General features: G+C 43.9%; 1 protein-coding gene across 7 annotated transcripts in view; it reads right to left on the reverse strand.

Moving 5' to 3' along the window:
• Positions 1-14,381, reverse strand: part of CBR4 (carbonyl reductase 4) — a 289,489-nt gene that overhangs the window by 219,953 nt on the left and 55,155 nt on the right. For all 7 annotated transcript variants that reach the window (XM_078677039.1, XM_078677044.1, XM_078677038.1 and 4 more), the window contains one exon: positions 577-697. In XM_078677039.1, coding sequence (XP_078533165.1) covers positions 577-697 — 121 coding nt within the window. The remainder of the gene's footprint in view (positions 1-576; positions 698-14,381) is intronic.

Below are 14,381 nucleotides of genomic sequence, written 5' to 3' on the forward strand. Positions count from 1 at the left end.
TTTCCGATTCTCTACAGTTTATAAAATAATTCAATAAGACCTAAAGCATGCTTCTAATCCCTGCATCTATAGGCCAATGATAACAAAATTGATAAAAATTGGTGAGGAAAAGGAAACAATATTTTAGTGACATCCCTAAACAACAAAACTCAAGCAGAATACTGTTAGACCAGTCTTTCTTTCTGCTACCTTGTATAACAAAGTTACATTGTATTGGGCCCTTCAGGAAGAAATAAAAATTACTCTTTCACTTTCCTTTTCCTTTGTTTGAATGCTTTTTAGTTTGTGGCTGCACAGGTGTTTATTGGTTTACACTGGTGATCGCTATTTCCCTTTCAGTGGGGTTTTATCAGTTATTATAGGTTTAAACCTTAAATAGGGTAGCCTAGTAATGTGTAATAGGACTAAACTCGGACACATTATGAGTGAGTAATTTCAATGGTCCAGTGGCAAGAAAACACACTCCAGTGTCATAATATTTAAGTTTGAAGACGGTTTTCACCTTTACTTTCTAAAGGCAGTTGTAAATCATTAGCATTGTGTTACCTGTTAGCTTTGCTAAACGTCAATGCTCACCTATTGATTCCAGCTGCATTTACCAGATAGTTAATGCTGCCCAACTTGTTTTCGATCTCATCAAATGCATCATGAACGTCTTTTCCTTGGGCAACATCACACCTCAGAGCAAGATGACCTGCTGCATTAAAAAACAAACAATGGCACCATAAGTACATAAAAATCTCAATGTATTTTGCATTATATTCGGCTACAAAGACATAACCTGAATCAATATCATCACTTAAAAGATAAGATGCTTAAAATGAACAAATCAATGTTTTGTTTGTGTTGTCTATTGGAAGCAGTTTGTAAATAGCACCAACTTGAGGAGAGAGCAGGCAATGTTCTTGAACACCTGGCGAGTATAAATTAGATCTACTACAAAGCGTAAGTGATAATCCTGTGTGAATAGCCCGACTCCACATCTCAATGTCTGGTAAATGGTCCAGTTTTCAGCATAATCGCTCCAAATTATTCTCCTTTCGGTTCTGCTGCAGCTAAAAAGAATGCACGTGTTGGCTGGGATAAATAATATTTTCACAGTGATTTCTGTCTCGCCATTATCCACGATTGTTTTGAAGGTTCTTAAAAGGTGTACTGGGATGGCTCGGTAGAAGTAAATATGTTTTGTGGGGAACATACTATATGGTTCCAGTTTCCACCTGTTGACCTGGGTCGCTGATGTGGGGACGGACAGTCAAGTGTCTATCAGAAGCATAACATCCAGTCATTGAATAATATATTTTCCCTTGAAGTGAGACCGGTGTTGCTTCAACTACTTACCGACCTAGGAAATTACAATAGATTCTTCGGACTCATTTGTACCAGATGAGATCAACTACCACCGTTATGTAGATCCTCACATTTTAACAAAGGGCAGCCTATGTTCTTGCATCATGATCCATCTTTGGGTCTGCAGACTCTGGTACGGTTACTTATCATAGCACGGGGCAAGTACATTCATTTTTTTGGGTGCAGGTTACATTACAAGGTAACACCTCAAGCTCTACCCTGGTCTTTGTGTCTTATAAGGCCAACAATTCTGTCCACCATGTTGGGTGGTTTCTGTCTCCTACTAGATGGAGAACTTTGCAGTAGCACACCATGGGAGTTGCTCTGACATGTGAGAGTTCATGAGACCACCCTGACTCTTTTACTATTTGATGGTAAGTCAAAACCATCATTAGAATACAGCATCAGAAACATAGTCTCTCCCTTTGCACAGGTTCAGAAAGCGTTAAACCCCTACAGGCAATATGGAATTACTCGTGGAGAAGTTATTAATAACACTACTGGGCCAGGACACCTTTTCCAAAGTGTTCGTGGTGGAGTGGGTGCATCGTATTCTGGCATCTAGACCGCCGCCTGTGGCTCCCGTGCGCCCACTCGTAGCCAAAATATTAAATTACAGGGACAGAGACGCAGCTCTGAGGAAAGCAAGGAAGCTGCAGTTGCTTCGCTATGAGAGTGCTGAGATATCCCTTTACCCAGACTTTACTCTAAAAGTACAACAGGCAAGACTAAAATTCCATGAAACGGAAGCTGCGCAAATTTAAAAATTGAATATGCAATGCTTTACCCGGCTCGCCTAAAGGTTAAACTAGACCGCTAATCCAAGATATATTCGGATCCTAATAATCTACAGCAGGCTCTTAAAACCCTCACTAAGACTAAGCACAGTAGATAGACACCAGAGGTTAATGATGAAGATGTCCATAGCCCCAGCGCACTCGGTCAACAGGACTGACTGAGCTGAAGCTCCCTATTGGTAGGAACAGGTGTCATTGGAACTGAAAGCCAGCAGGTAGGTGGCGGACTATATTGTTCAGTGCACAATCTCACATGTATGGCTGAGTTATAGGCTTTTCAATGCATAAAGACTAATGTACATTAACGCCAATCGGGGAGTGCACTTAAGCACATGAATATATGATGACTTTATGTTCCGGATAGAGAATGGAGGGGCAATGTATACAGGGGCTGAGCTACAGTACTCTAATAGTAAAAGAATAAATCATAATGTATACGTGGTATAAGTAACTTGACGGTTTGTGGGAACCGGGGCTTTAATAACTGTCGAGCACTCACCTCTCCCATGTGTATCACACATTTTAATGGGAAGGATAGAGGGTACGTTTAAAGGGGTTGGGCAAGGGTGGGTACAAAAAAAGCATTTCGTAGTTTGAGGGACATGCCGTGGGAGGGGGCATAACAAATAAGCAATTGTGTGGTAGAAGTAGCCCTGTTAATATGATTAGGAAAGATTCAAGAAGCAGCAAAGGTATAGTGAGAGTGATTACATACTATGAGCGGGAATAACAACAGTAATCACCCCTCTGATTGGCGAGGGGCAATGCTAAATTTTTTAACATGGATTGTTAGAGGCTTGAATGATCCACGAAAAATACACAAAGTGGTAGTATAATTGCATAGACACCAAATAGACATAGCGATATTGCAGGAAACCCTTCTAACACCTCACACGGGCCTGCTTGCACAGAGAAGAATGAAGGGGGAATGGGTGGCAGCGGGATTCACGTCGCAAACACGAGGAGTATTAATGTGGGTGAGACAGGGCTCCAATATTAAATTACAAGCACTAGAAACTGATCATGGGGGTAGATACATAGTAGCGCACTGCCGTAAGGATGCCTTCAGAGTGCGGCTGGTGGGGATATACGGACCTTATTAAGATGACCCTCAATTTTATCGGGCACTTCGTATACGGCGATTCCTATGCTTTGGTGGGCAATTTAACTGTGTACAATCACCTGACCTAGATAAGTCGAGAGGTCCATCACGACATGCTCATCAGCAGCTAAGGCCATAGCTGCCATAGCTGCAATAGATGAGGCAGATGATCTTGTAGATGTATGGCGCTATCGCCATCCCCAGGGCAGAGGGCACACTCACTACTCCTCAGCATACGATATACATACGCGCATTGACTACTGGTATGCCACACGAGACCTGGTTCCCCACACAGTAGAATGCGAGCATTTAGCGCGCACGTATTCAGACCACTCCCCTGTCAGGTTGCAAATAATACTTGATGAGATATTACCCAGGGCTCCTATGTGGCGTTTTCCACAGTATTTGCTGCTGGATACAGCATTTAGAGAAGAGCTCTCTCAGGAGATAGATCATTACTTTAATGGTAATATTGGTGGCGTCCCTAAGATGGGCACTATTTGGGAAGCATTCAAGGTCTATATTCACGGAGTAGTTAAATCCAAACACTCGGGGGTGCTTCGCTCCATTAGTGGTAGATAACAAAAATTGGAAGAAGAAATAGCCAAATTAGAGAAAAGATCACTGAAAGTCTTCACTTCAGAGCTGCTAGGCCTAATTAGGGATAAGATAGACAAATACAATGAAGTAGCACTATCAGAGGTGAATCATTTAGGTAAATACGCGACTGCTTGGGTATACGGGGAAAGCGAAAGGCCCAGCGCCACCTTGGCTGCACTGACTCGGCCGGCAAAGGGGGCAAACAAGGTAACAGAAATAAAAAATGGCCATGGAGGGTTGATACATGATGCCATAAAAATAGTGGGCAGATTATGCGACTATTAGACATCCTGTACCTCAAGCTCAATGGAAAGGGCAGAAGAATATTTAGCACATATTAAAATGAGCTGATTAGCAGATCAAAGAGAGAGACTCTGGCTCTTTGTGCGCAACTGAGAATATTGCTGCACTTAAGGATACGCCCAACCAGAAAGCCTCTGGCTCAGACGGGCTCACAGTTGCCTTTTACTAAGACCAACTAATACCACATCTGGTAAACCTATTTGAAGAAATCCCATTGCTAAAGACATTTTTCCGCACACTACGCTCCCTAATGACCAGGCTTGCTTGGGCTGGGAAGCAACCGCGAGTGCAATGGGAGACACTGACTAAACCATACTCATTCGGTGGGCTAAATGCACCAGATTTTGAAATATATTATTGTGCAGGGCAACAAATGCATGCACTTCATTGGATACATGGCCCCCATAGAAAGAGAAGGGGTAAGCCCGATGACACTACCGTAATACCTTTTCTGTAAAGCACACAGGAAGTATCATGTCATAGACCCTGTTGGGACTACACAATATCAGCTACATAGAGCGGCAGAACTGCAGAAGATCGAACTATTTCCACGAAACTGCCCATAGAGTGATGCGAGTGACTGCAGTGCCAGTGAGACAAGGTCTTTATACATGCAATGGATACTCTAAATATAAGAAACATGTGTGACTACTTTATCGGGGGGGGCAGTCAAGAAATGGGATCAACTGCAGGTCACGCCAACATTGGTAACCCAGCTTGAGAGCTATCACTATCATCGGGCGAGACATACACTCTGTGGCATGCTGAGGGATAGTATGCAGGAGCCACGGGAATACACAGTACTGACATTTATAACAAAACTGCTCACCGCAGCATGCAAAATCATCCCTATATATAGATTAGGAACCAACTCTGCACATTAGAAGGCTTTACAGGAATGGCGCGACAAGCTAGGTGTAGACATAATGGAGGAGCAGTGGCTGTACTGGTGCACTATCTGTATCAGAGAATGGTAGACATTGCCTTACACATTTACATTTTTTGCAGAGGGTGTGCTACACACCAGCTAGTTTACACAGATACGGGTTGAGAGAGGATGACAACTGTGACAGGGGCACATTTTACACACCTGGCATGGGATTGCCCTGCGAAACAGAGCACTGGGCATATTAATAGCTCAAAGACTCGCTATGCGATACATGAAAGGCCCAGTTCCCACACTAACAGAGTGGTGTACAGATCTGTCATACTGCAAAACACAATCCGATAATTAGAATACACTCATACCAACACGTTGCAGGCCGAAACATATCTCGGGACCCTAACAAGCATACCTTACTCGTAGAGATTCTACAGATGTGAACACTGAAGGCCATTACAGTACGGGAATTGGCTAGACATAACTGTAGCTGTAGAGCATGAGTGAGACAAGAATCCCAGTAAGGGTGGGTATCGTCCAATAGAATGCAGCATGTGGATACCACACGGGGAAACTGGAGGTTTGTGGCTGGCAATTTGATGGGGGTTTTAGGAAATGACTACCATGGCTACCCAAGAGGATCATTTCAATGCTGTTCTTATTGCTTCTTTTTCACGACGTACTTATCATGGTATTGTAACAGAATGTACCTAGTAATGTTGCATGCATTGCATGGATAAGAGTGTAAAGGAGGATGGCTACTGTCCAGTTTATCATTTTTTTTTAATGAAAAAAAAGTTTAAAAAAAAATATGTACACCACTCATGGCGATAGACAAAGCAGGAACAATACCCAAACAAAGTAAAATGGGTAAATACACCAAGATGCTTCCAAAAACACCTGCAACAAACATGGGTCCCTTCCCACGGCCCCTTCTGCACAAGGGAGCCACAGGCGGATACTTCATAGAGCTAATCTTGAAAGCCATCCAGAAATCGCAATAGGCACTAGAAATTAAATTTGAGGATAGAGGAATGGATGTACTGCTCCTTTGACCAAACTTACGCAGTTGACCAAGTGACAGAGGCAGAGGGCCGTACTCTGAACTAAATGAGGCAGTGGCTGAGCTCAAAACAACAGTGCAAAAACTTGAAAGATATGCAACAAACACGTAGCACGTGCAGAGGAGGCAGAGGGATGCTCCTGGGCAACAACTTTAGATTTGTGTGTTTCCCAGAAGGAGGCGTTCCTGGAGTACTCTTCTTGCGTTCTAAGATAAAGTGCCCAGTGTCTCCTTAATTCAAAACCATTATCAGGTGATCCTGCCATACACTTGATTGCTAAGTTCCTAAACTTCAGGCAGCGACCTGGTAATACGAGCAATAAGGGAGAACATCGATGTACAATAAATAGATTTTGTCATTCGTAGACTATTTCAAATTATTGTAGAAGCAAAGAAAATATTTCAGTCAATTTACCCAAAGTTAGGATCTGTGACTATGCCCATGTTGATACAATGAAGCTTACAAGGGGGCTATTCATGTAAGGGATCTTTATTCGCCATAGGGTATAACCAAGAAGTTCAGTAGCTGAACTAGATTTGTAACGCCTAAATAGGCTATTTCTTTAATACATGAGTTAGAGGTGGTGACAGAGTAGACACTTTCCATTCTAGGTCCAAGAGGGGACTTTCAATCTCTTTCGTTTGTGACAGACGTCCTCTTCAAAAGAGTAGGGTGGCATGGTGATACAGTTTTAAGTTACCATGAGTTAGCTTACATCTTAATCAGAAATATCTGTAATGTGTAATAGTGCAGAGGAAACATCATAACATTGGTTTAACACCATAACAAGCAAGGGGAAATTCACTTACTGTCCTGGAATATGAGTGGCCTGCTGAATACAATTAAGTGTACAGCTGTTCTGCAATCTGTTAAACACATTAATTCTGACATACTGTTATAAGTAACCCACTTAATTGTAATCAATAGTCAATTTCTTGGGTGATATGGCAGTGATCAAGTATACCTTGCCAGAAACACTCATGGAAATAGAGGAGTGGTAATTCTATTCCAGAAAAGATGCCCTATCGACACAATACACTAATGTCAATAAGATGGGTAGGTTTGTAATTGTATGGATTAAGGCAGAAGGGAGGCTAATCAGACGCTTAAATGTGTGTGTCCCTCCGCCGCCATCACCGGACCTTCTGGCCATGCCAGGCAATCTTTCGGGTGAAGTCCCACTGGGCACACTGATCCCTAAAGGAGACTTTAACAGAGTAATAAGTCAGAAAAGGGATAACACAACCTAGCCCCAGATAGATGCCAATTTAGGCGCATCATATTCCTTGTGTGACACGTGGCGTGAACAGCAGACAACTTGAAGGGACATACATTATTCTCTATACGTTCTACTCAGGCGTGCACAATTTCATTTCACTTATCAACTATGTCATTGCCTGGCAAGCTGGGTGTATAAAGTAACAAGCATGACAATTTACGCCCAGGGTGTGTCTGATCACGCCCCAGAAGGTATGCTGATGCGTGTAGGTTTGGTTGAAAAATCCGACATCTAGAAACTGAATGCCAGATTGCTCCTGCACGCTGAATTACAAGAAACTCCTAGGAAAACTACTGTTGAATATGTTCTCCTTAATACGGGTATGTGGCCTCACGTTATACTTTCGGAGGCTCTTAAACCAATGATTAGGGACAGTTCACTAGGGTTTATCACCCACTAAAGGGGAGCTTAGTCCATGGAACAAAGGAAGACCACACAATCTATATTACACCTATAATGTAAAAAAAGTTCGTTTTGACACACAGTTGATCAGATATAAGCTAGAAAAGATCACACTTCAACATAAGAACCTATATTTAAACGAAGGCATCAAAAAGCATACCTGGCTCTGCAAAGTAGAGGCGACAGTGCTATTAAGCTGAGCAACTAGCTAAGTAAAAGGCAAGAAACTCGCAGAGCAGTGGTTAAGATCATTAATAACGAGTGACAACTAATTACCTCCTTGCAGGAGATAACTCAAAAATGTGCATACTTCTACAGTAAACTCTATGACCATAGATGTTCACTTAGATGATAATCAACATTGTGTATCTGGGCTCCACAAAGTGTATTTATCATAGGTAAAAAGAGAACCCCTGAACTAAGAAATAACAAAAGAAAAAAAACACAAAGGCTTTTGATCTTTTCTACAATCTGCTAAAAACTCCAGGACCGAATGGTTTGCCTACTGAGAGCCAGATGTAGGAAGCCTAATTCCGGTCGGTAACGGCCGAAAGTACCGAATTTCGGCTACTGAGATGTAGGTGCCCAAATTGCTAATTCGGTAATGGACCGATTCTGTATTTTACGGAATCGGTAAATTACCGATTCCTTAAAATACGGAATCGGTAAATTACCGAATTAGCAATGTGGAGAGCACTCAAATGAGTGCTTTCCCCTTTTTGGGATTTGTTATTTACCACCAACTACAAGTTGGTGGTAAATAAAGAAACCCCCCAAAAAGCAATTTTATGCAAATTGCTTCAGTGCCATGTTGCAGACATAAGTTTAAGTTTAAAATATGTGTTGAGCGCAGCATACACCTAGACGGTTTCTTGGCGCTAAGGTAGGAGAACAGCCCACTGAGCGGGGACAGTCACTGAAGCAGCGGCTGGAAGCTAAATAGTAACCTAGGGAAGAACCTGAGGAAATAAAAAGGTCTTCAAAGCTTTACGGAAGGCGGAATAGTCAGTAAGGGACCTCAGGTAAAAAGGGAGAGAGTTCCAAAACGAGGGGGCAAGAGTGGAAAATTTAGAGCCACCCTGTTTCTTTCTCCGGTAGCGGGGCACCGCTAGGAGAAGTTGGGCTGAGGAACGGAGGTCTCTGCCAGGGACATAAGCCTTGATGGCCGATGATATGAACAGGGGGGCCAGACCAGTCCTGGCCTGGAACACCATACAGCCTAGTTTAAACAAGGCACGTTCCCGCACCGGAAGCCAGTGAAGAGTTTTTAGGAGGGGGGAGGAGTGATGGAATTTAGGGAGACCAAAGGCAAGACGAGCAGCCTGGTTTTGCACTAATTGCAATTTGCGGAGGCTGTACAGAGGGATGCCATTATACAGAATGTTCCCGTAGTCCAGGCGGGACAGGACCAGTGCGGACATGATTAACTTGAGTGCCGGAAAGGAGAAGAAACGAGAGATAGAACGAATGGTGCGGAGAGTAAGAAAGCAGGAAGAAACCACGGAACCAATCTGGGAGTGCATAGTGAGTTGATTATTGAGCTTAATACCAAGAGTCTTGACAGAGGAAACCGGAGTAGGAGAAGAACCAAACGAGGGGGGCCAGAAAAGTGAATTCCAGGGACTGGAACAACCACCCGTCACCACAAGTTCCGTTTTATCGGGATTGAGTTTCAGGTGGTTGAGGTTCATCCAGTCCCTGATAAAAGATAGAGTAGATTGGAAATTGGAGATAGAGTCAGGTGTAGAAGAGAGATTAAATATGAGCTGGAGGTCGTCGGCATAATTAAATACCGAGACCTCCAGGTGCTGTAGAGAAAAGATGAGCGGAGCAATGTAAAGGTTAAAAAGTAAAGGAGAGAGAGAGGAACCCTGGGGAACACCGCACTGGACCTGGCAGGGGGTAGCTGAAAACTCCCCAAGATGGACTGCCTGGGTCCGGTCCCTCAGAAAGGACGAGAGCCAGATGAGGGCTGATCCTCCTATGCCCGCCGCCCTGACACGGGAAAGCAAGATGGAATGGTCCACCGTGTCAAAAGCGGCGGACAAGTCGAGAAGGACCAGCGCCTGAGGTCTACCGGAGTCCATGCCCTCTCTGAGGGTGTCTGATACTGACACCACCACTGACTCAGTCGAGTGCCTTGGCCGAAAACCCGCCTGGCAGGGGGCCAACCTCCCATTCTCCTCGGCGACCCTTAGGGCATGTATGTCTGCAACATGTGCACCCATACACAATTGAGGGGTGCAATAGGGTGTCAAAGTGACACCCTGCAACCCTTCAAAATATTCCCCCGTTTACCGAAACGGTATTTACCGATTCGGTAATTGCCATTCATTCCTATGGGCCACCAGGCCCATAGGAATGAATGGCAATTACCGAATCGGTAATTACCGATTCGGTAAATGCCGAATCTTAACGATTCGGTATTTTTTATCGAATGATTATCTACATAACATTTACCGATTCTAAAATACCGAATCGGTATTTTAGAATCGTTAAATCCTATTTACCTACATCTAGCCCTGAGTGTTTTAAAGTCAATGCCTCAGAATTGGTGCCACATTTGCTAAATATGTTTATAGAAGCCAAAGTAACAGGTTTCCTCCTGTATGTACTTGATATAAATGATAGTCCTAATGACAAGCGAGACTCATATCAACCCATCTTTCTGCTGAATGAAGAAACCAAAATATTTGTAAAAATAAGCACCAACTATTAACGGTAATCTCGAGACCCTTCTGCAGATATGAAAGTGGCTTTATGCAGAGTAGGTCGACAAGACATAATATTCGGAAACTATTTAGTGAATTGGCTATGGCACATAAACAGGAGAAGCTTGAGGCTGCCTTCCAGATTGACCTTGAGAAGGCCTTCGACTCATTTAAGAACTACATGTTCTCACTATGCTTTGCTTCCACCTGGGCTCCACCTTTGTAGCCTACACTTGACTGTTCTACATGAAGCCAGTAACTAGGGTGGTGGTTATCAGAGTACTCTCACAGAAATATTAGATCTCAGGGGCACTCAACAGTTTGGCCCCTGTTGTCCTTCTGTTTAAAGTGGAGCCATTGGTGGCCACTATTAGAAACAGCATGTGAGGACTTCAAGTGATATGGTGGTGTAGTAGAGAAGATCTCACTCTATGCATAGGATCTTCTCATATACATGCAGAACGCTAAGACATCGAGTAAAAAGGTCCTGGAGGTACTGGAGGACACTGGGTCAAACTCTTGTCTAAAGGCCAAATTGAACAAATTTAATGTACACCAAACTGGGAGGGTGCCTCGGAGGAAGAATGAATAGCTATCTATCTACTTCCTATATGAGGCACCTGCATAGTATGTGGACATTTAGAATTCTAAGAAACAAGATTGGGTTCGGGAAAGGAACATAGCCCCATTACTGGAAACATTTTAATGAAATACCTAACTTTGGATGCCTCTGCTGATTTCTCATTGGCTCTGTGGCCCTTGTCAGAATGTCCAAAATAGTAATTAAATCATCCAGTTCTTAACAAGAGGAATTTGGTTTACTGCACTTACATGCATTAACATCGTATTTACATTAACATCGTATTTACATTAAATGACAACGTCCAGAGTTTGAATTATTTGAAGAAATCACCTTCTCTCTGCTACTTCCTAAGAAAATAACCCAAATAAACAAGTTACTTCGTCAGCAACATTCTCTCCTAACTAACAGCAGATTCAACACCTTTTGAATATTACTCAGGCACCAAACTGGATCCAGAAGATTTTTAGCAGTACCACTGCCTGCCGGTAGTTGACACCAATAACTTCACATTAATGTCATTCCAAGCCATTAGTACAGTGAACAAGCCTATATAAGTGTTGCCCAGATGTGCTGGTGTCAGTTGGTTTCTGACCCATCCGCAGATGTGGAGCCAGAATCAGATGTATTGTGACCAGTTTGCAGATCTCCTAGTTGGAATCTTTAGTTGATAGTTGGAATTTTATTAAATGAAAGAGCCCAGTTCACAGAAAGGGTATTGTGGGCGGAGCAGTGAGAAAGTTGCAGTTAGAGGATAGAATAGAAAGAGCGTTACCGAAGGCAAGTAATTTGTTCTTCTGATAGAGACCTCTAATTGAAAATTCCTCACCTTTTAAATAGATACCAGAGCAGTACCTTCTAGAAGGTGGGTCGGTGAACTGGCTGAAACCAAAACGTCTTGGAGGACCTCAGCGGCAAAATGCACACCCCGGTGGACCAGGATATTTAGACAATAGTACCTCATTAATGCACAGAGTGTTGCCTACGTAGCAGCCTAACAAATGTCCAAAAAAAAGCACCCTAAGTGCCAACGCAGTGCTAGTAGCCTTGGCTCTGATAGAGCAAGCCCAAAGGCATTTGGGGGGCTGCTTTTGGGCAAGTGCATAGCTGATCTTAATGCAGAGTGTGATCCAGCATGTGATGCCCTTTTCTGCACACTCTATCTGCCTATCTTTGCTACAGAAAAACTGATAAAGAGGTGATTGTCCACCATGTGTTTATTGGTGCAATCAATGTAGAAGCTGAGAGCTCTTTTCGAATCCAGACAGTGAAGTCTCTCCAACTCCTTAGAGAGATGAGGCGGAGTTAAGAACACCTGAAGGATGATGTTCTGGCCAACATGAAGAGTCCTTACATTAATAAGGATGGAGGCTCTAGTCTGCAGAACCAGACAAGGCTTGTAACTCGCTCACTCGTTGTGATGATGTTATGGAAACAAGAAATACTATCTTGAAGGTAAGAAGCCAGAGAACAACTATGGAGAGGATCAAAAGGCATGCATATGTTGTAACTCTTGGAAGAAACACATCACAAATGGTGATTTGAATTAAGAGGAGTGGTCCAGCAAATTGTAAAAACGCCGAAAGAGCCACACATACCCTTTAGCGTCCTCAAGGCAAGGCCTCGAGAGGCTACACATAAACAACAAAACTTCGAACAGTTTGACCTGTAGTAGATCAATCTTTTAAGAACCCCACCAGGTCGCAAAACTATCCCAACAACAGGAGTAAACAGATTTGAGAGATCCAAGGCCTCCAAAATAACCAACAACTTCAGGAGGAAGATCGAAGGGACTCAACTGTTGCCATTCGATCTCTAAGCATGGAGGTGTATTTCGCACAGGTTCGGATGCAGGACCCAGCCCTGCTCCTACAACAGCAGATCCTCACAAAAGGCTGGAAGGGCAGCCTGATCGGAGGACAAGTTCTCATGCCTAGGCGTTCAGGATATCATACTGTTAAAGCCCAATCTGGAGCCCGTAGGATTACTTGAGCCCAGTCAGTCCAGATCTTCTTCAGTACCCAGGGAAGGAGAGGTGTTGACAACAAGGCATACCGGAGTCTCAAGTTCCAATGAACATGGAGCACATCTCACAGAGACAGAGCGAGAGAGAGAGAGAGAGAGACACAGATGCCTTGGAAACTGAGAGGCACAAAAGTGCTGACATTGTCAGTTCTCTGCAGTGGTAAAAGAGATCAAGGCAGGGCGCTCCCCATTTGTGGAAAATACCTACATCATCTCTGTATGTAACTGCCATTCGTAATCTGCAAGGTGTCGACAGCTTGGTTCCTGCGCTCTGGCTTTCATGAAACCAGTCAGGTGATGAGTGACAAGAAAAACTCCTTGTTGGTCTAACCATGTCCAGAGACACATAGCCTCCTAGCAAAGGGTACACAACCCCAAACAACCCAGCTTGTTGCAGTACCACATAGCGGTGGTGCTGTCCGTGAGCACCTGCACCAGCTTCCCCTTGATGGAGGGAAGGAAAACTTTCAATGCTAAGTGGATGGTTCTCAGATCTAGAAGGTGGACCTATGGAACCAAGCCTCTGCCAGAGACGAGACGCCTCTGCTCTCCAACTTTCCCAGATAGCCACCCCAACGCAGAAACGATTAATCGGTCACCAGTCAGTCAGAGGACTGAGTGAGGTAAGGAAAAGAGTCTATCACTGACTCAATCGCATCTTTTGCACTGTCCCCACTAAGACTTCAAAAGATACTGCAGAGCCAGTATATGTTATCTGGCCTGCCTGACAAGCAGGATGAAGAAGGTCATCAGTCTCAGAGTCACCCTCACTGAGTTCCAGCGTAGAGGTTGAAACACTGGGATCATAGCTGGAATGTCCTAGTCTCTCTGCTCAGGAAGAAAGGGGGGCATGGTTCGATGTGTGGGGAGGGGGACAACATACACAACTGCACCATGTCCAGAAAGGCTCAGGTGAAGGGAAGTGTCTGCACATTAGTCAGGTGTGACTTCAACAGATTGATAGTGAACCTCAGGATGTCAGAAGGTTCATCGTAATCTGGTGGGGACGACTGCCTGGGGAAAACTCCCCTTCATCAGCTAGATGTTGAAATAGGGGGAAGACTAGGGCCCCTGCCCTCCTAAGATGTGCTGCAACCACTGCCATTGCTTTTGTGAGAGCACAACAAATTGAAAATGCGTGTGGTCTACCAAGAACCTCAGGTAACGCCTGTGGTCCTGTAGGACAGGGAAATGGAAATAACCGTCCTGCAGGTACTGGAGTATTATCCAGTCTCCAGGGTCAAAGGCAGACAAGACCTTGGCTAGGATGAGCATCTTAAACTTGCTG

The sequence above is a fragment of the Lissotriton helveticus genome, chromosome 2_1 (assembly GCF_964261635.1).
Source record: "Lissotriton helveticus chromosome 2_1, aLisHel1.1, whole genome shotgun sequence".
NCBI lineage: Eukaryota > Metazoa > Chordata > Amphibia > Caudata > Salamandridae > Lissotriton > Lissotriton helveticus.